General features: G+C 45.4%; 1 protein-coding gene across 2 annotated transcripts in view; it reads left to right on the top strand.

Annotated features, from left to right (window-relative positions):
- Positions 1 to 20,931, top strand: part of CNKSR3 (CNKSR family member 3) — an 84,674-nt gene extending 63,743 nt beyond the window's left edge. The window contains exons 7-13 of one of the 2 annotated variants that reach the window (XM_066372954.1): positions 2,221 to 2,280; positions 7,959 to 8,027; positions 8,290 to 8,436; positions 13,242 to 13,366; positions 16,406 to 16,614; positions 17,107 to 17,196; positions 19,630 to 20,931. In XM_066372954.1, the coding sequence (XP_066229051.1) occupies positions 2,221 to 2,280; positions 7,959 to 8,027; positions 8,290 to 8,436; positions 13,242 to 13,366; positions 16,406 to 16,614; positions 17,107 to 17,196; positions 19,630 to 19,928 (999 nt within the window). In that variant the 3' untranslated portion in view covers positions 19,929 to 20,931. The remainder of the gene's footprint in view (positions 1 to 2,220; positions 2,281 to 7,958; positions 8,028 to 8,289; positions 8,437 to 13,241; positions 13,367 to 16,405; positions 16,615 to 17,106; positions 17,197 to 19,629) is intronic. The other variant, XM_066372955.1, reaches the window with a different exon arrangement.
- Positions 20,932 to 22,406: the final 1,475 nt, after the last annotated feature.

Below are 22,406 nucleotides of genomic sequence, written 5' to 3' on the forward strand. Positions count from 1 at the left end.
TTGATAAATGTTTTATGTCTTCAAAATGTAAAAAGAAATACAATTTAGGAACTGTCCACTCCTCCCTTGAAGGAACGGTCTTAACAAAGTGTTATTGTTAGGGCTTAGCAGTGCAAGGAACTAGGAAACGTTTACGCAAGGGAAAGACGGCTCTGGGTGCTGAACAGCCTGTGCTCAGAAAGTCCCTGTGAGCACTGACGGTGGCTGTGAGAGAGGCCGCCCGGAGGAAATGATTCCTAAAGAACGTTCGGTAGTGTTTCGTCAGTAACGTACAAGCTCGGTAATAATAGGTCCTGAAAGTACATACAGGGAGATGTCTAGCTACCCGGATCCGCACCTAGACACCTAATCTCCCAGTCCCCAAGCAGGCAGCCGACGAGATTCATTTGCTGAAATTTAAGTGAAGAAATTTCCCATTGATACCTTAGAGAGGCTTTGTGTCAGCATTGAATCCCAGCCCTGAAGCCACTGAACCTCGTTACATGTCAGTTTTCTCGTCTGTCCAAAGTGAGTAATGATATAGTAACTGCCTCCATGGGGTTGTTGAAGGTGTTCGGTTAGATCAGGGGTCTCAAACTCACGGCCCGCCGAACAATTTTGTGCGGCCCGCAGACTAATCCACGAAGTTCAAAATATTTTGGATAAAATTAAGTAAGCCTAGGGGCCTACTTATATTTTTCATTTCTCTAGCACCCTAGCTAGATATTAGCTTAGTTAACAGCAGTTGTGATGCGAACTGCAGTTTCTGGTCGTTTTGTGACACTGAGTCAACTGCATGTACGATTGTGCTTGTTGTACTGATTTTTTTTTTGTTTTCAGCTGCAGTGAGAAAAGTGTTGCGTAACAGTTGCCTTTTGTAGACCTAGTGCGGCCCGCCGAACGGCTGTGATCTTGCTCTGCGGCCCACATGCCGAGTTGAGTTTGAGACCCCTGGGTTAGATGGTGGATGCTGAGCTCCAGTGGCCGCACACATAGTACATGTGCAGGAATTGGTGGCTAGAGCTACCATAGCTGCTGTTGATGATGATGATAACGAGGAGGAGGAAAAAGAGGAGGAGAGGAGGAGGAGGAGGAGGAGGAGGAAGAAGAGGAGGAGGAGGAGGAGGAGGAGGGCCTAGCCGCCGTGAGAATATCAAGGCAGTTTCTGCTCCCAGATAGAAAACCAAAACACAACCACATGTCGACAAGCCTTCATTCTTAGGAAGTAGAAATGTTGTCTACGGAGACTGCTCAGCTTCAGTCAATGACGATGAGAACAGCCTGGGCAGGGAGGGCTCCCCAGCGGTGGGTTCATAGTGACGAGATGGTAAGGCTATATGATCGTGTGCTCTGGGCAGAGGAGTAGCACATGTGGGGAGAAGCTGGTCACTCTGAGAATGAGAGGAACCAGAATGGAGAGGACTGTGGAGAACTGTGAAGGGGGGGGGGGTCCTATTTCAGGAGATCCTCATCACAGAGCAGGGTGGGTGGCCGAGCAGGGTGAGGTCAGGGCCTAGATGGTTGCTGGGGGGCATCTACGTTATTGTGGTATTAATACCAGGGTGGGGAACATCTCTGCCCAATCTACTTTTTGCTCTCTTTTCCTATCCTATAAAAATTATAAACATTTTTTATATATGATGTGCCAGACTGCAGAAGCGTGTCCTCGACAACATGGCAGACTCACCTCTAAGTTTGCCTGGCAGGCCTTTTAGGAAGGAATGTATTTGTCTTACACTTCCCTTAAAGTGGAAGGGTGCTGGCTTCTCGCTTACTTCCTACGTTGTGTTATTTAACGACCTTCCTTCCTCCATGCTGGGCTGGGTTGTTAGTGGCCTGAGTAAGTCACCCTGCAATGACTGCTGATACCAGATTTAACTGACTGTATTGTGTTGTGCCACAAAGAGATGCTCAGGGGAGAACAGTCCCTGTTTGAAAGGCCTCATTCATTCTGCAGGACTGAGAAGATTCCTTCCGAGTCCCCAGAGTTACGGCAAAATTTGATGTGCCTGGTACACAAATGACGGCATCAAAGAGATCTTCGTTTCTGATTTCTTTCACGAATATTTCGGTTTGTTCAGTTGCCCTTCACGGCTCTTAGGATCTTTTTCCATAATGTTTCTGGAGGCTTAAAAATGAGCATTGTGTTGCAGGGACTGCCTTTAATGTTTTATAAGTTCAAGTCACACTTGCGGCTGTCGTTTTAAATGTTGGAGTTAATATATTTGTGACTCACTCTAGGGCATGTACATCAAATCTACCTACGATGGATTGCACGTGATTACTGGAACCACGGAGAATGTAAGTGCCAGTCCGTTCAATGTAAAAGCTATTGCATATTTAAACAAACTGGACACAGAGTCCTCATACTTTTCATTCAAATGTGTGCATGCTGTTTTATTATCCACAATGAGAGCGTGGGTGCCTGTTTGTTTATTGCTGTTGCTAGTGCACTGCTCATCACCAGCTGTTGTCAATTTATTATTTAAATTGTCCTTTATTGCTCTTGTTCGTGCACCGTGCCTAGTTCTTGCCCTCACCTTTGTGTTAATCATTGCCTTTTGCACCCTGGAAATATTAATGCATAAAGACAAAGGCAGTGATCTCTTTGCTGTTGAGAATCACCCTCGCTCGTAAGGACTGGAGTTGGGAGGCATATGTCCAAAATATGGTGGGCTGCTGTTGTTGTTTTTTTTTTTCAGTGGAGTTTATGTGTCACCAAAGCAACTATTTTGGAATTTTTGAGTGACACAGGTCCTTTTTATTGAGTTGTATTTCATAATATCTGTCATGTATTGAAATTGAGGGGTTCCCCTCCCCCTTAATCTTTTGAACAGAAACAAACAAAGCTGTTTCTACTGTGAGGGACTTTGCACACCGTTATCTTTCTTTTGGGAACTCTGCCACATGAATGGCATTTCTTTAGCCGCTCAAACCTTGTGAGTTTGTGAAAAGGAGAGCTAAGTGAGGGCTTTCTTCTGCAGCCTGCGGTACGGCTGGCTTTTCAATGGCATTGGTATGAAGCTTAAAGTATTTGACTAGCTTCCAGGATCTGCATAAAAGAAGCATGTGTCTATGGAATTAACCTACTGTTTAATCAACTAACACAAGAGGAAATCATTTCTTAAAATAGAAGAAATTTGGTACCTACTTTTCTACTCTGGTGGAAATACATGTTGACATTTGAGCTCAGCTGCTAGATCTTTTGATAAAATAAAATGGCATGATTTTTGATGAGGGCTTGTGACACACACTTGATTTTTGTATTAAGAAAACAATGACATTGCTTAAGGCGGTCAATGAATTATAAATAAACTGTGTGGTTCTGGCAGATGACTGAGTAGAAGGTGGTAGTGTCTTTAAGCCTCCTTTGTTGAGCTACATTGAGAACACACTGGAAACTACTAGGAATTTTTCTACCATCTCACCTGACAGGCAGTAACAACACAGGTAGTTCTGCTTTTAGGCAGGGGATGGTATAAAAGAAAGATGCATAATGCATCACACATTCATCCCGTCTCTGGGACTTCATATATTTCAGCAGCACCGTGACAGGAATACAGTCTGTGCCATTTGGTGCATTGTTTTAGAATTGAATGGATGCAGAAGGATGGTGAATGTTATTGCAATTTTTGTAGTTGAAGTTTTGCATCTAGCAATTTAGTGATTGCATTAGTAAACCAGACTTGTGTGGTCCCAAATTCTCTTTGGTCTTGAAGAAATTTCAGTCTTGGACAGATGTGAAAAGTACTATGATATTGCTATCAGAAGGCACACAGATTCTTTTGTTTTCAAAATACACGCCTCTATTGCTTTAAAGACGAGAGTTGAGTGAGTGACTCAACAAGCTGCTTTTGAATTGAATTAAATGTCAAATATAATGATACATTTCCTAGAATTCCTACCAAACCTATAAGACTGGGTGAAGCCCTGGCCAGTTGGCTCAGTGGTAGAGTGTTGGTCTGGGTGTGTGGATATCCCACATTCAATTCCTGGTCAGGGCACACAGGAGAAGTGACTATCTGCTTCTCCACCCCTCCCCTTCCATCTTCTCTCTCTCTCTCTCTCTCTCTCTCTTTCTCTCTCTCTCTCTCTTTTCCCCTACCGCAGCCATGTCTCAATTCATTCAAGCGCATTGGCCCCAGGCGCTAAGGATGGCTTTGTGGTAGTGTAGAAGGTGGTAGTGTCTTTTTGATAAAATAAAATGGCATGATTTTTGATGAGCACCTCTACTTCAGGTGCTAAAAAGTAGCTCAGTTGCAAGCCTCGGCTCCAGACAGGGGTTGCCGGGTGGATCCCGGTTGGGGTGCGTGCAGGAGTCTGTCTCTCTTGTCTCTCCTTTTCTCACTTGGAAAAGAAGAAAACAGACTGAGTGAGTAATCAGGGTTTATGTGGATATAGTTGATCTTAGTGTAGAACTGTATGTAAGTCACCCAGAGCAACACGGTCTCCATCCAGTTAAAGATGAAAAAGTGCAAACTTGTCTTTCTCTCATCGGTAATCCATTTGAGAATGCCACTCACTCTTTCAGACGTTCAGCTGCATTCACTGGGGACTTGGAATGGGCTGACACTTGCTGAGTCTTGTCAGGGAAGTGGAGGAAGAGTCTACTTCTCGTGCTGGATGAAAGGGCCGGCTACTAGACAACTTTGCAGCTCCACTTAAGGTTGCTATGACTGAAGAGTCAGAATGTCTTAACGAGAGCCAGGCGTGGTGGGTGGTAGTGGACAGAAATGACCTGTCTCCATATTCATCTATCTTGGACTCTAGGCTGACACAATGCCAGAGGCCATCTCAGTCCTCCAGGTGTTTTTTGGTTTTTCTTTTCTTTCTTTTCTTTTTTTTTTTTTTTGAGGTTATCTGAGAAGCCACAATCATTCCAAGGTCAGAATAAACAGTTATCTAGTGATTCTTTATCTGGCCTTTTTTTTTTTTTTTGATGTTGTTTAAGACCTCGACAAGACTCTTGACAGGATCCCATCTGTCCTCCTGTTCCCCACTTCCCACCCCTCCCCAGCCCCAGAGGAGGTGGGCATTAGATTAGCTTCTGAAGAATGGATACATTCTTCCTCGGGCATCACCCTTCGGCTGCAAACCAGAACAAGCATCGTTTTTCAGCAGCCCAGCTCATGGTGAAGATAGGCAAGAGCTGGTGCCCTCGAGAGAGTTTTGGTATCAAGCTCTCCCTGTTCCAGTGTTCTGCCAAGCACAACTCTTAATCACCTGGTAGGACATTTGAGAAATGAATGCATGAGACTCCTTAGGCAGGGAAGTCAACTGAGGACATTGGGACTTGTTTTTTAAGATACACAGGGACTTTCTTGGCCTCAGGGACATCTTTTATCATGTGCAGCTTACCTGAAATGAATCCTTAGCCCAGGAAGATGAACAGGAAATGTTGGGCTGTAACTATGGGTGAAGTATCAGACACACAGGAGCAAAAAGGAGCACTGATTCATTTATTTTTAAGTGCCTCAAGAGAGATTTGAGTTAGGCCATCTCCCACTGGTATCCACGATGCTAGTCTCTAGGGTGAGGCGCTGCTGGTTGCTATGGCAGCAGGTGAAATGTTTTTCAAAAATAGCAGTCCCACCTGTGCTTTGTGGACCTATATAAATCAAAGGGAATGTTTCTACATTGTAATGTTGCTTTTGCTCATTTCTTGTTGAGCCTGTCACAACAGTTGAATGAGAAAATTCATCAAGTATGTCTTGAATTTAATTGCTGTACCGCCCTCACCATGTTTAAAGGTGCTATTTTTTTAAGGATAGTTGTAAATGGAAGATTCAGCCAGTCACATAAATTAAATAAAACACTTTGGCCTGGATAACATTTGATTATCATTTAAAATCTAAGGTTTATCTTTTCCTTCTCTTTTGCTCATATAAGATATCTTAATCGTAAACAATTTTAGTTCAATTAAATGAGCAAGAACACTATGGACAAAACATTTGAAAAGTAGATTACATTACTATATCTATATACTCACCTATGTAAATATATCTATATTTGCAAATTTATAGTAAAGTATTATATGGGAAAACAAAGTCTGGAGGTTTGTTTTGATACTAGAAATGTGTTTATTATGAATTCAATCTGAAAATAAACAAAAATTTTTAATTCATTTTCTTTAAAAACTTTGCTCATTTCACCATCTTTCTATTTAATACCACCGTGATTACACGTAAAACAAGGTTGAGTAGAAGTAAAACTTAATAATTGCCAAAAAGGAAGTGGGATGACAGAGGGACAGAAATGCTCTTGATCAGGGGTCCCCAAACTACGGCCTGCAGGCCACATGTGGCCCCCTGAGGCCATTTATCCGGCCCCCACCGCACTTCCAGAAGGGGCACCTCTTTCATTGGTGGTCAGTGAGAGGAGCATAGTTCCCATTGAAATACTGGTCAGTTTGTTGATTTAAATTTACTTGTTCTTTATTTTAAATGTTATATTTGTTCCCGTTTTGGTTTTTTACTTTAAAATAAGATATGTGCAGTGTGCATAGGGATTTGTCCATAGTTTTTTTTTATAGTCCGGCCCTCCAATGGTCTGAGGGACAGTGAACTGGCCCCCTGTGTAAAAAGTTTGGGGACCCCTGCTCTTGATTGTGACACGGTGGGTCAGCTTTTACAGGATTGATTTTGATAAAGGTGCAAAGGTAAGTTATTTTTAATTAAAAATTTCTTTTAAACTTTTTCTTTTCTTTTTTATTGAATTTATTGGGGTGACACTGGTTAACAAAATTATATAGGTTTCAGGTGCCCAGTTCTGCAACACATCTCTGCCCACCGTATGGTGTGTTCACCGCAGTCAGGTCTCTGTTCGTCACCGTTTACCCCCTTTCCCTCCTCCACCTCGCCCCACCCACCGCCCCCTCGCGATCACCACGCTGTTGTTAGTGTCCATAAGCTTTTTCTTTTCTTTTTTGTTCAGTTCCTATAGGTCCCCCCCCCCCCCAACACATACACAAAGCCCTTCTTTCCCAACAGCTGTGAGTCTGCTCTATTTATTTTAAATTTATAAATCTGTTTCTGTTTTGCTTGTTAGTTCATTTTGTTCATTAGATTCCACATAGGAGTCAAATCACTGGCTTATTTCACTTAGCATGCTACTCTTCAGGTCCATCCGTGCTGTCTCAAAGGGTGAGGTTTCCTTCCTTTTTATGGCTGAGTAGTATTCCACTGTGTGTATGTTCCACAGCCTTGTATCTGCTCACCTCCTGCTGGGCACTCGGGCTGCTTCCAAGTCTTGGCTATTGTAAGTAACACTGCAGTGAGCGTTAGGGGGCATATATTCTTTTGAATTACTCTTTCAATTTTCTTCAAATAAATTCCTGAAAGTGGAACTGCTGGGTCATAAGGCAGTTCCGTTATTAATTTTGGGAACTCCATACTGTTTTCCACAGTGGCTGCACCAGTCTGCATTCCCACCAGCAGTGCAGGAGGGTTCCCTTTTCTCCACATCCTCGCCAGCACTTATTCTGTGTTGTTTTGTTGATGAGCGCCATTCTGACTGGTGTGAGGTGATATCTCATTGTGGTTTTATTTTGTATTTCTCTGATGATTAGTGATGTTGAGCATCTTTTCATATGTCTGTTAGTCATCTGTATGTCTTCTTTGAGAAGTATCTATACAGGTCAGGTGTCCAAGGTATTTTTTAGATGATCTAGTGCCGCCTTTTATCAGCTTATCATGTGGACAGGGTGTCCCTACTGTCTCTGGTAGGTGACATGAACCTGCTGTTGTAAATGACAGATTATCTGTTATAACAGACCACCAATAAAATAGATACACAAATACTCATGGAGTGGGTTCTACTAACATTGAAGTCTCCGGGATTTCACACACACTGTAGTATTTCTTGAGAAAATTATATTTCCATTGCTGATTGTCTACAGAAGAAAGAAAGAAGAAAAAGATAGAAGCAGAAAGAAAGAGAGTATTTAAACAGTAAGATGGGTTTCTGTTTGTTTTCCACAGTCCCCTGCAGACAGATCTCAGAAAATTCATGCTGGTGATGAAGTCATTCAGGTTAATCGGCAGACTGTGGTGAGTTTTGCTTCGAGACTTGAGACTTAATATTCCTCTCGAGAACTTTTAACTAAATCCAAAACCATTTTGCTTGAATTTTTAAAATTTTCAATTTATATATAATCTTTCCTAATTTTAAGTGATGAAAAATGAACATACTTGTATCAGCCTGTTGGTATCTATCTGCTCACAGCTGGTATCCGTGAGATCCAGTCATAGGTTTGATCCTTTTCTCCTTATTCACGAGTGAGTCCTCTCCCCTCATTTTCTTTCTTTGCAGGTGGGATGGCAGCTCAAAAACCTGGTGAAGAAGTTGAGGGAGAACCCCACAGGAGTCGTGTTGCTGCTTAAGAAGCGCCCCACGTGTTCTTTCTACTTCACTCCGGCGCCCCTGAAGAACCTGCGGTGGAAGCCGCCTCTTGTGCAGGTATCCGGCCTGCGTCCGATCCGCGTTGTCAGCCTTTGTTTGGTGTCCGGGCACGAACGGTGCTCAGATGTCTGATTGGTCTCTGAAGACCAAGAGGAAAATGGCAAGGAGATTGGTTTCAGGAGTCTGTGTCTGCCTCGTTCTCCTATAATCCTGATTATATGTATGAAAATATGCAGGCTGGGTTTGCACTGAACAGTACAGTAACCTCTAGCCACGTGTGACTGTTTAAGTAGAATTGAAAGTCCAGTCTCGTGAGCCACATTTCAGTTGTTTAGTAGCCACATGCGGCTAATGGCTGCCGAAAGTCCATTCGCAGCCTTCGCTCCCGTTTCAAATGCACGCTGATGTAATGTGGCCGGTTTGAACACTCATCTTCGAGAGACCAGGTGGGGTTGAGTCAGGGCTATGGAGCGTGGGAATAATCCACATGGTGGCCAGCAGTATCACTCCATTGTTGAAACATTGGTTAGAATTGCCGGTCTTGGGGGTGATTCTTGGGCATTTATATCCTAAACCACGAATGAAGAGCAGTGACATCTGAATGCCCTTTGATAAGATTGGGATTGCAATTTCGATGTAACTGTGATTTTTGGCATATGCTCGAGCGGAAGGGGCGGTAGCAATCTCCAGCCATCCAGCGGGCTACGGCGTGATGCACGGAGCACTGGCAATGCCCCCGCGTAAGTTCCTTACGTGTGTGCGTGCGGAGCGGTGGCGGTGAATAACGGGACGTGGAGGGTGACGCAAGGACGGCACAGACTCACGTTCTTTCTTAAATAATAAAGCAGTCACCCCAGCTGCTTCTGTGAGCATTGCTCCGTGTGAAGTGGAGCATCTTTAAGTGACGGGGGGGGGGGGTGGGGGGATTCTCAGACTGCGTTACTGAACGTCACAGGGGTCTCACCTCGTCTTTGGTCGTTGATGGAGTGCCTAGTGGCTCCTCGGGGCACACGACAAAGTGTTGGGCTCTGGGGGGGGGAGGGGTGAGCCACGGGGGGGGGTGGAGGCACCCTTCCCGTGGGGTGGGAGCACTTTGGAGCCTGGATCACTCGGTGGCATTCGGCAGAAAGGAGGGCACGCCACAGAGGAGACGAATGCTATTCCTTAGACACGCACCCACACATGCCATCAGGGAAGGGTGGTGTCTTGGGCAAGGTTTCCTAGAAGCATAAACCGTGACAGAAGTTCTTGTGAAACTGATTTCTGAAGGCGTGTGCTTCGGGTCAAACCTGTAAGGGAGGAAGGGAGACAGAATAAGGAGTGGGAAGGCAGCAAGGCGGTGTCTCGGGTCACGTCCAGCCTTGGCCTGTGATACTGGCGAGAGCACAGAGCGGCAGGCTCCCGTCACTGTGCTCAGGAGAGGAGCTGTCAGCGGAGGGCCGTCTGCAGAGAAGGGGCCAGGCGTGAGCTGGTAGCGGCTGACTCGGACGGCTGGGTCTGCTGGCTGGCAGAGGGGCCGTAGGGGTTCGGGCACCATCGCCCTACCGCAAGCGTGTGTAGATGATTCGTTCCCCCACGTCCCCCAGGGCCCCCGGGAGAGGGCAGGAGAGACACTGGGCTGGTGGGCTGAGACGGTACGGACTGCCTGGGGACTGTGGGGAGAGCATGGACTTCATCCCACAGGCAACAGGTTGACAGCTGTTGCATACATGAATCTCTGCGTTAGTTTGCCAGGGCTGCCATGACAAAGTACCGCCGGCTGGTGACAAGTGAAGTTTACTCTCTCGCAATGCAGAAGACTAGAAGTCCTAGAAGTCTGAGATCAAAGTGTTGGCGGGCAGGGTCGGCCCCTTCTGAGGCCTTTCTCCATAGCGTGCAGATGTCCGCCTTCTCGCTGTGTCTTCATCTGGTCTTTCCTCCATGAGTCTGTGTCCTCATCTCTTCTCGTACGGGCACAGTCATACTGGATTAGGCACCAAGCGAATGAGCTCATTTTAACTGAGTTACGTCTTAAAGACCCTGTCTGCAAGTAGAATTACATTCTGTGCTGCTGGAGGTTAGGACTTCAACGTGGATTTTGAGGAGAACATAGTTCTGCCCATGATACAATCTAACAAAAGAAACAGTAGGTGGGAGCTGTCGTGTACCTAGGTGATCGGTGATGTGGTTCTGGGACAGGCTGGCGACGGGTGATTCCAGTGAAAGACTAAGGTAAGGGGCTATTTGGAAAAAGACTCACAAAGCAGCACAGCATAGGACAGGGGCTCTGGGGTTGAACTCTGAGTTCAGATCCCAGCTCTGCCACTTGTTAGCTGTGGGGCCTTTGACAGGGTCCCTAATCTTTGGAAACCTCACTCCTCGCTCACTTTGGGGTGACGGGTGAGGGAACCCAGCACGGCAGGTGTGAAATGGGACAGTGAACCCGGCTGGCGAGGTCAGTGACAAGACTTAGAAGGTGAAGAAAGGGCCATCGGGAAAGCAGAGATGATAGCTAGGTCCTCTGAGCCTCACAGAGTTTGAAGTGACAGAGGAGGATTTAAGTGGATGTGTTCGGAAGCGAAGTGACAATTCTTTCCAAGTGTGGGCTGGTGTTTGTCCCCTTGAGCTCTGGAAATTCACTTAAGAAGGGTGCACTTCCCTTTTCTCCGGATTTGTCAACCTTCACGCCACGTTCCACTGGTGCGGAGTTTGGGGGAAGAGGTGATGGTGAGGGATGAGACACCCCATGTTGCTTTTGACCAAGGGACAGAGCCGCCCTCAAAATGCAGAGGCCGTTTTCCAGCTCAGGTGCGACGTGCTCTCACGAGTAGTCGGGGTGCCCACAGGGTCTGCACCCCAGTCGATGCCGGGTCCCTCGACTTTCCCAGCCCCTGCCCCGGTCGCTCCCTGTGCCGTTCTTCAGGGTTCTTGACGCCTGGCTGCCCACCTCTCCTGGGAGGGAGCTTCCTTCCTTCTTGTCACCTTCGTTAGTGATTTCCTGTCACTGTCATCCTTCTGCTCTTAGGTCGCAGTCCTGGTAAACGAGGCTCACTGATGCAGAGGTGATCATCGGTGTTGTCGTTTTCAGAGTGCCTCGTCTGTGGAAATGCTCTAGTGTGCTTTTCTTTTACTGGTCGAGGACCTGGATCCTAGCCCCGTGCTTTCAGACATTGGCCAAGATAAACAGACCGGGGTGTTTGTCAATTGCACCATGAGCAGAGTTGACAGCTGATGCGTTAATGGCCAAAGTCCAGGAGGCGGAGATTATGCTACAGGAGACGAAAGACTTAAGTCTTAAGAAGGGAAGTGCACCCTTCTTAAGACGTATTTTCTGTGTCTCCCCTGAAAATGGGCAGTCACTCTGTGCGCACTGGCTGTTCCAGTCCTTCCAGTCCTTAGAATCAAGCTCCCTGTCTCACTCTGGGGCCTTCTATCACCACCCGGCTAGGTAGGGTGGCAGGTGCCTTTGTGTGCCTGCCCGGAGCCTAGCACAGTTCTCACGTGGTTCCTCCCTCCGGCCTTCCCCTAACGTCCTCACGCCTCGGCTCTGAGACTTCCTTTAAGGTTATTGTCGTTAGTCTAGAGAAGAGATAAGATTGAAGTTCTCACACAAGATTTAAAAACATAGGTCTTTTGACACCAGTAGCATAATTAAAATAAAACTGTATAAATTTTACATTTTAAACTTTAACTTGTATGTGTGCGCGGATGTATATAACACTAAATAAAACAGCAGCAGGCTGTGCACTTGCTGTGTGACAAGCAGAGTGCTAAGCCAGTGACGTGTACCATCTCACTTAATGCTCCTCGCTGCCCTTTGTGGCTTCTGTTCTTGTCCCTGTTGATCTCGACTTTTTAGATGAGGCACAGAGAAGTTCAGTGACTCACTCAGAGAGATACACAGCCGTTTCCCACTTACCCACATTTTAACTTTCCATGGCTTTAATTACTCATGGTTTCCATTCCCTGTGGTCAGCCATCGTCCAGAAACATTATATGGAAAACTCCAGAAGGGAACAGTTCATCAGTTTTAAACTGCTCGCCCTTCGAGTAGCGTGATGACCTCTCTCATCCTCCTGTTCCCTCCCGCCCCCCCGGAACCGGACTCCTCTCTTTGTCCAGTGTAGCCACGTGGCATACACTCCTGCCCTCTGGTCACTGAATTACCACCTCAGCTGGCAGACTGGCTGGCGGATGTATTGAGCGAGAGGAAGGAAGGGAAGCCGCATTCTTATAACTTTTATTACAGAATATTGTTATATTGTTCTATTTTATTATTACTTAGTGTTGTTCATCTGTGGCTGTGCCTAGTTTGTAAATTAAACTTGACCATAGGTGTGTATAGGGAAGAACAAAGTATCGCTAGGGTTCGGTCCTGTCTGAGGCCTCAGACGTGCTGGGGGTCTTGGAACACACCGCCTGTGGATCAGGGGAGCGATGGGTATGGAGCCAGGATCACACCCAGACTGGCTGGGCTCCTGGCCCACGTGCCTAGGCGATGGTCGTGTGGGCAGAGATTTGTATTCACTAACTCAGTTCATCCTCACTGCCACCCTGTGCAAGAGGTACTGTCAGTATGGCTCTGTTTCAGAGGAGGAAACTGAGGCACTGGTGTTTTAAGTGATTTGCTCAGAGCAAGAATTTTTTAGCCCAGGCTCCTGGTTTCCAAAGGCTCTGTTTCTCACGGACTAGTCTTTCAGAACTCCCCTTTAATGCTGAGTGTCTCAAAGAAAAATACAAGCGGAATGATGCTAAGAGCTGTAAATACTCTGACGACTCTGTCCCGTTTACCTGAGGGGTGGTGCTGGCTTGAGGGAGGGGGCCGTGTGCACCAAGAATAACCCCGAGGTCACCCCCACCCTGTGCACTTGCTCCTGTTTCAGACCTCGCCGCCGCCCACGACAACCCAGTCCCCCGAGAGCACCATGGATACCTCGCTGAAGAAGGAGAAGCCTGCCATCCTGGACCTGTACATTCCTCCTCCGCCAGCCACTCCCTACTCTCCCCGGTGAGACAGCGTCCCTGTCCATGTTCGTGGTGTGTGCCTCCTGCTTGTGGAGATTCTGAGGGTAGGGGAAAAGATCACGAGGATCTCGAGGGAAAAAGCTGCTGAGTTCAAGTGTGATGGGGTTGAATCTTGAAATTGCCGTTAAAGAATGTGATCCTGGGGGTGGATGGTTGGGGGTGGAGATGGGGCGTGGTGGATAAAGGTGATCAAAGATGAAAACCTCCAGTTTTAAGATAGGTAAATCCCAGGGATGTAATGGGGAGGAGAGTGATGATAGTTTACAATCCTAAGATTTCTCATCACAAGAAAAAAAGAATTGGTAACTATGTGAGGTAATGGATGGTATTTAAACTAATTGTGAACATTTCTATCTATATATATCTAAAATCATTATATTGTATACCTTAAACTTAATACAATGTTATGTCAATTTTATCTCCATAAAACTGGGGAGAAATCTGTGATCCTTCAAGGTGAGGGGATCCTTCAAGATCCAGGTTTCATGATACTTCTGGTTTTATAGACTTGGGGGGAAGGGTTTCTTCACAAAGGCATGTGTTCTTGGGAATGCACTGTTTTGGCTCCTCCCTAGATATTGGAAGGAGCTATTGGGGGGGGGTCCCTGAAGCTGAAGTTTCATGAAATTTCAATGAATTTACATGATAAATTTATCTCTGGGGGAAGAAGATAAATATTTCTGGGACATTAACTAAACTTACAGCTTTATTTTGCTGAGAGAGATGTATCCTTCATAGCACTTAAAAAAATGTGTATGTGCCATGGTTCGATTGGTTTGAGCACATTAGCCCCGGGTCCTGAGGATGGCTCCATGGAATCTCTACCTCAGGTGCTAAAAATAATTCAGTTGTGAGCATGGCCCCAGATGGGCAGAGCATCGGCCCCACATGGGGGTTGCCGTATGGATCATGGTCAGGGCACATGCAGGGGTCTGTCTCTCTATCTCCCCTCCCCTCACTTGGAAAAGAAGGAAAAAAATTGTGCATGTAAATGTGGACATGCTATATTTATTTGCACGCATGTTTGTTTATATGAGTGTCTATGATCAACTCTTAAAGATCATTGCTTAATGGCTACCTTAACTATTCTATGGTGTAACAGGGATGGCCATACTAGATGTTATATAGGGGATGGTTTAGGTATGAAATATAGGCTTATTTTTACATATTTACAAATGTTGGTAAAACTAGAGAATCTGGCGCATTCATTCAACATACATTCACCGGGTCTCAGGGGTGGGTTACCATCATACACAGAACAGATTCAGTTCTTGCTCCCAAAGAATTGCCAATGTTTTAGTCAGCTGTTCAAAAATAAATTGAGAAATGATGTATTTATGCTATAGTATTTCATAAGGCAAAGTTCAGACTGAACTGAGAGGGATAGTTGACTTTATATTGGAGTTTTTCATTTGTTTGTTTTGTTGTAAGCTGAGCTATTTGCCTCCATTGTATTTCTTCCTGGCAAAGGAAGAATTCATGTCCTGTTTGAGAATGAATGCCATTCTTTTTCTTTGAGTCTCAGTTTGCCCGGACATTATAACAGCACGTAGAGCAGTCGCCTGAGGCGATCAGGAACATTCTGGTTGGTAGTCAACAGTCTTCCTTGTAGTCACAGAGCAGAGCCACATGGCCATGGGATCTTAAGTGTGTTTAAAGTGACAAGTAGTTGCCTTTGCACATCAGAATGCAAGAGTTTCCCTGATGACCAGTGTGTCGGTTGTTCTGTCAGAAACTGTAGGGAGGACACCCAGCCAACCCCCAACCCAAATGCTCTTGCCTGGGTCTCAGTGCAGGGTCGCAGAGCAGTGGTGGGAACGAAGGAGATGTGCGTAGTGAGCGAGCGAGAAGAGGAACTGCGGCTTCAGTCTGCTCAGGAGGGCACCTAGGCATGTGTGCACACACACTCGCACACACACTCACACACACTATTCATGCAGGGTACTGTCTGAGGAATGAGAATGCCAGTGGTTATAGAGAATGAGTGGTGGGTCAGGGAAGCTTTGTGAATGGGGTTTTATGCCAGGTTTAAAAGTGTAGAAGGAGGTAGATTTACAGGGAAGGGGTACGCAGCCAGCCAGCTCACTGGGAACACCACACAGGCTAGGCTGATCTTCAGACTGGTTTGGACTCAGCTGATGCTGTAGTTTGTCTAGTAGTTTTTACAGGGATCACCTACGGAATTTACTCAATGCAAACAAAGTAGCCAGCTAGGAACTTGGACTCACCTAAAATTCATTTTCACTTTTATTAGAAGCTGACATTTAGAAAGAATTAAGTTGCAATTGAAGATCCAAGTTTTGCCAATTTCTGTGCTTAATTCAGAAAATAGATAACTCTGCATTGGGGATTATCAAGACCCCTTTGTGTTTTTGACATAATTTTCAAAATCCACCAACTCCATGACACATCAAGTGTCTTGTTTCCTGGATCTTGGCAAAGACACTCCTCTGGCCATGAGAGAATGGTTGAACAGATCACACCTTAACTTGAGGTTCCTGGAGTAAATAGGTGATTCAGAGAAAGGTAGAGGCACAGGGAGGGAAACGAGAGCCATCTTTTTAAAAATGTTTGTTTATTGATTTTAGAGAGAGGAAGGGGGAGAGAGAGAGAGACAGAGAGAGAAACATCGATTTGTTGCTCCATTTATTTGTGCATCCATTGGTTGACTCTTGTATGTGCCTTGACTGGGGATTGAACCTGCAACCTTGACAGGTCGAGACAATGTTCTAACCAATTGAGCTACCTGGCCAGGGCAGAGCCATCTTTTCAAAGGTATAATGGTACTGCTTGAACACATAGGGGAAAAAATTTTATTTTCCCTTATTTAGTAGGATCATGGCATTTACTCTTACTTAATAGGATCTCTCTTCTGTATTTGAGGAACAACTAGGATTGAAAAAGTCATGTATCTTTCCCCCAGCGGAAAAGGTGATTTGCATTGTCTTCTGTTTGTCTCCTATAATTCTTCAGTACCAGAGGATCTTTGTAAGCTACTTCATTATTGCCCACTGTCTTGCAGAGATGACAACGGGAGTTTTGTTTACGGAGGATTCAGCAAGTGTAAACAACCAGCGCCTGGTCCCAAGGGTTCTGAGTCCCCAAATTCCTTCTTGGACCAAGAGAGCAGAAGACGGAGATTCACCATTGCGGACTCGGATCAGTTGCCTGGGTATTCGGCTGAAACCAACATTCTGCCCACAAAAATGAGACAGAAAACACCATCTTACGGTAGGTTGCTGCATGTTGTTTTGTTTCCCCCAGTTGCTGTTCTTCTATTCTCCACCCCCTTCCTTATTTGGAACTGTTGGGTGAATTTGGCCAACTCTAAGGGTAATCTGAGGAAAACATAAACCTCCATGAAATTCTAAGTATGAGACCTTTCTTCATCTCTCTAAAGCGAAGCCTTGTTGAGTCACTGCTCTGCCTGGCATCACGGCCCAGCGGGTGAGATCATGTTCCTGTTTTAACTTTCAGAGCCTGAGTTTTTAACTTTGGCGTTGCTTTGCTCGGTACACCCACAGGACACAAGTTCAGCACGCCCCTGTCTCGAATGCTTGCTATGGGAATACCACGCTTTAAAAGACTTTCCCTACGTTAAAATACGTTACTGCTTCTGCTTGGTGTGATCTCGGAGGCTGGTGGTCTAAGTAACAAATAAAGGGATAGATTCTCTAAGCCAGAAAGTCATCCACTGTCACCTCCCTTCTCCTCCCTCTAAAGGCAAGCCCCGCCCTTTGTCCATGCCTGCTGATGGGAGCTGGATGGGAATCGTGGACCCTTTTGCCAGACCTCGAGGTCATGGGAGGAAAGGTAAGTTTAAGCAAATCACATCAAAGAAGGAATTGAAAGACCCAGGCCCTAGTTTCAGCCCTATTCCTAAATGTAGTTATAGTAACTGGATAGAGGACTTACCCTTTCTGGGTCCCATCTTCTCATCCATAAAGTCAGGCCTGCTGAAGACCTCCCAGATCCTACTTATTTCTGGAATGATGGGATTATGTAATTTCATTAGTGATTGTAAATCGCCTGATTAGCAAGTGTGTGCTCTGAAAAGGCTGTAGACATTAATGGTCCAATTTCTAAACAAGCAGAAATAAATTATTCATTATGTAATCTCATCCTACATTTTATCACTTTTATCATTAGAGTCTGTTTGATTTTTCATGAACAGACATGGATTTTTCCCCCCTCCCAGATCCCCCTTGTGTTAGAGAGTAATTACTGTTGGAAAAGAAATTTGTGTTTAACTCACCCTGGTTATTACACTAATCGTGAGGGAAAATGTTTATAAATATTCTTTTTCTGCCAGTTTATGTATGATTATATCAGCACGGACAGGACATTGTAACATTGCTTTTGCAATGCTGAAACAAAGCCGGGGACATGTTGAAGTCCAGCACGCTTTAGATAGTAGAAGAAAGAAGAAAAATATCCTGGAAGCCCAAATTTCAAAGGGATTAGCCCTGACACCTCCCCAGGACTTGGTGGTTTGTCACCCAAGCGCTGTGTCACCTGGATTATGCTAATGTGGAAAAGGGGGAAGACACCTGTCTAAAGTCCAAGACACCTTGAGTTGACATGTGACAATCTGTGGAGCAGTCAGCAGGTGGCAGGGCTGTCCTATGTTTAGATTTGGAAATGTCAACATCTTTATGGCCCTTCTCTTAGCTCTTTAAGCTCAGATTTAGCCTTTTTCCTTTACATACGGAGATGTGGCAATAAAGATTAAAAACAACTGGAAGATACACAAAACACTCCGAGTGATTACTTCTAGGTTGAGGAAGCAGATTACAGCTGAGTTTTATTTTCTGCCAGTTTATGTATGATTATATACATAATATAATCATACATATATGATGGGGGTGGGGTGGGCGTGTGAAATCAGCCAGTGGAAACATACTTGACCCCCTGTCCCACCTTCCACATTTTTCATGTATAATCATGTTAGAATGAAAGGTGTCTCCACAGTGGGCATTTAAGAAAAATACTAACTCCCATATACCATAAAGCTCACCCTGTTGAAGTGTACAATTGAATGCTTTCTAGTATATTCATAGAGTTGTGTGTCCATCACCACTAATTGGAGGACATTTTATTACATCAAAAAATAACCCCGGGCCTCTCAGCAGTCACTCCTTTTTCCTTCTTCCCTCAGCCCCTGGCAACAGCTAATCTCCTTTGTATCCATGGATTTCCTTATTCTGGACATTTCATATCAATCAGCTCTGTGCACTATGTGACTTTTTAACAATGGACACTTTTTAAAAGTAACTTTACCCCTTTGATTACAAAAGAAAAACAATATAAGAACATCTAGATGGTTCAAGAAAATAAAACTCAGCTGTAATCTGCTTCCCCAACCTAGAAGTAATCACTCGGAGTGTTTTGTGTATCTTCCAGTTGTTTTTAATCTATGCAATTATACACTCAGAAAAAAGATGTGCAGAGTGGAAGAAACAGATGTTCATTGATACTATGTAAGCTGAACATTATCTAGAACATTTTTTAATAGCTACATTAGTAATCCATTTTATGGCTCTAACACCTATTGATTCAGTGATTATAGATATTTAGATTATTTCTGTTTTTATTCCCCTCCCCTCAAATCGTAAGTAATGCTTGACTTGCATTGTAGGTTTCTGTTCGGTTTCATAAACACTCCGCCCATCCCAGGGGTTCTCCTGGCATCAAGGGTGGAATCAGTCTTTCCTGATTGCAGAAGCATTAAAATTTTTGGACCCTACCCACTGCAGTGAGCAGTGCCTGCCTTCTACTCACAGTGACCACCAAAGGCACCCCCGCCTTTCTGGTTGCTCCGTAGGGACCCTCCAGGTTAAGAACCATGTTCTAGAAGCATGTGGTATGTGCTGCAAGCATTGCAGAAGGACAGACGGGGAAGGAGGGATAGAATTATGCAGTTTTCTCTCTTTGTTCTTTTGGTTTCAAGTGGAATTATGAGAATTCTTCCACTGTTAAAGAAGGGCAGGCTCTTTGACGCCACTCTGCCCGCCTGTCACCTCTCAGGTGCGAAGGCAGTCTGAAATGTGGTGGTCCCGGTCCATTTCTGCTTTCTGCGCAGCTAGTGGGGATGCCTGGCCATCAGCGAGGCCTCGTGGTCCATCCCCTGGAGGAAAGCAGGGTGTGTGACCCACGATCAGAGGGCGTCGGAAGTGTGAGCAAGCTGGCTTAGGGCCCACTTAGCAGCGTTATTCTAACGGACTTGTGGTCTATGTCTGAACACAGGCGAGGATGCCCTGTGCCGGTACTTCAGTAATGAGCGGATCCCTCCGATCATCGAAGAGAGCGCCTCTCCCCATCCCCGCTTCTCCAGGCCCCCCACGGAGAGGCAGCTGGTCCGGGGCGCAGACTACATCCGGGGCAGCAGGTGCTACCTCAGGTCGGATCTCCACAGCAGCGCCACCATTCCATTCCAGGAGGAAGGGACCAAAAAGAAGCCCGCCTCCTCCGGGGCCAAGTCCTCCTCGGCGGAGCCGTCCCTGCTGGTCAGCTGGCTGGCTCGCCTGAAACTGTTGACGCACTGAACCCGCCCTCCCCGGACGCCCCACGGCCCCCTGCCCCCAAGTGCCTTGCTCCCTCAGTCGACGACCTGTTCTGATTTTCATGCACAGTATTATGTAGACACCTTTGCAGATTCTTTTTTTTTTTTTTTTAATTTTTGGAAAATGTATGCCGCTTCTCAGAATGTTGAAATCAGTGGGTGGGAATGAATCCAGGGGTCTTAGGGGCTGCCTCGTCCAGGCAGAGGGAGGAGATGGGTCGAGTCTGCTTCTCTTGTCGCCTTCGAGTCGGAATACAGAGACACACTCTACAAACTAGCCTCTGTTGGGAACGTCGCAGTCAGTAGGAGGAACTGGGGCATTGTTGTTTGAGGGGCAGGATAAGATGGGTGGCCATTGTCACACACATGGGTTTGTGTGTGGTCCAACTTCTTGACCTGAAAAAGCCAGTGGAGAAAACATTTTGGTTTTGATTTTACATGTAGCAGCTTTGACTTTGAAATAAGCATGTTTCAGAAGTGTCTGCCACTCGGAGAGCAGAGGTTTAAGTGGAGATCCCTTACACCTGGTTCACCCCCTTTTCATAACAATCCCAGTGTAGGTCGATTAATACTGGGCTTATTCCACGCAGAGAAGTCCGTGGTGCTGAGGGGTGTCATTGTTGTATATTCTTGTCTAAGAGGGAAAAGAAGCTGTAAGATTTGCTGATAGCCAAAGTTTCATTAAGAAACATGAAGCAACAGGACTTAAGTTTGTGAGAGATACATCAGTTTTGCATTTGAGCTGTTCAATGTCTGTCTTCCAGAAAAAAACGGACAGTTCTCCGATATTACATGTTTTGCTAATTAGAACTATCTTGGAAAGCCTCACGGTCACAAATTTTCAAGTAGCATCAGGTATTTTGGAAAAGTGTGTCTGGATATTAACTCTTGTTTAAACTGAATGTATGATATTTTGTTAGAATGGAAAAGTACTATCTTGTTAATTTAAGTGTTTCAAATATAGTTGTATATTTTTCTTACTCTTAGTCACGTGTAATTGAAATGTTTGTTTTGCACCGCATACAAAGCTAACGACGACAGAAAAAGTGTTCAAGGTGACCGCCATGACTGTTGCCACGATGGGTGCTGTTGTTAAAAAAACAAAATAAACCCTCCCAAGCGTTTGGGATTTTATGGATTAGAAATGGGGGTGTTGAGGAAGTGTGTGTAAAGTAACGTTACATGGGGGGACTTTTCCGAGGTGTGTTTCTAGGCAGAGCTGGTATCCCCCACTCCAACATAGCTCCCCACCCCTTGGAAATGTTTTAGTTTGCCGAACTTCCTGAAATTTAAGGAATTGGAGATTCCCTGGAGTTAGTAAACATCTTCCCTATAAAAGGCCTCTGATGAGGTTGAGGGAAGGAACATCCCTCCCACATGAGGGTGATTGAGCTTAGTCACGCCTGTCCCATCAGCTTCTCAGGGAACAGCAGTGAGAATACGGGGATGGAAAAGAGTTCGTCAAATCAAGGGTGGAAGAGGCTGGAGTGTGATTCATTGGGAGCTTAACACAATGTGAAGGCCAAGCGTGGGGGCGGGGGGAGAGGCCAGGTGATTGGGCCCCGGGGACTAGGAGGCAGCTGTGGGAAGGGAGGGGCACCAGCCCTGCCCGTTTCACTGTTAGCACAAGCCGGCTTCATGCCCAGACAGTGGGGTAGCGACACGTCCTCTCCCTCCCTGGATTTAGAGGAGGACTCTCCGCCTGGTGTTGGGCTCAGTCATGAGGAAAGTGGCTTTGGAGGTCTTAGCTGGAGATGAGCTCCTTTTCTGTGGAGAAAACGCCACTTGTATCAGTTGACCGTTCTCGAAACGAATTTGCAGAAGTTGGTTTTAACTACAGGCAGTGCCCGACCTAAATGGCTGCACCAAATGTTTTCCAGACTGTTCCCTGAAGCCCCGAGCGAAGGCCAGAGGCGTTTCTGGGTTCTCTCTGAGGCCAGCTTCTGCAGACTCGTTTTTATTTCAATTTGGGGTTTTCTCCTGAACTGTGTGTAAGAAACAGATGGCTTCTAAAAACAAGTTTGTATATATCTCTCCTGTCGAGATATATGCACAATAGTTTAATATGAATTTCTTAGAAACTAAGAGAAACTGATCTCAGGAGCAAACCTGGGTTTAATGGTGGACAGGTGTGAACAGATGAAGGTGCACGAGGACACTTTTTGACGTGATACTTTAAAAGAGTGATTTTAAAGAACACTACCCAACCCAGCTCAACACACACCTCTTTTTACATTATACTAAACATTTTGCAATCATGAAATGAAAATCAAGGATGACTAAACCGACCTTGGCACCTAAAAGCGCCACCACATTTTACTGTTCTGAAATGAAACTAATAGGCAATAGAACTGACCTCTACACATACACGTCAATTTATGGTCCTCACTTAAATATAAGCAAATGTACACACGTAAGTATTTTATAACGAGACCATTACTTTCATTCTCAAATGCTCGAA

The sequence above is a fragment of the Saccopteryx leptura genome, chromosome 3 (genome assembly GCF_036850995.1).
Source record: "Saccopteryx leptura isolate mSacLep1 chromosome 3, mSacLep1_pri_phased_curated, whole genome shotgun sequence".
In the NCBI taxonomy this organism is placed as follows: Eukaryota; Metazoa; Chordata; class Mammalia; order Chiroptera; family Emballonuridae; genus Saccopteryx; species Saccopteryx leptura.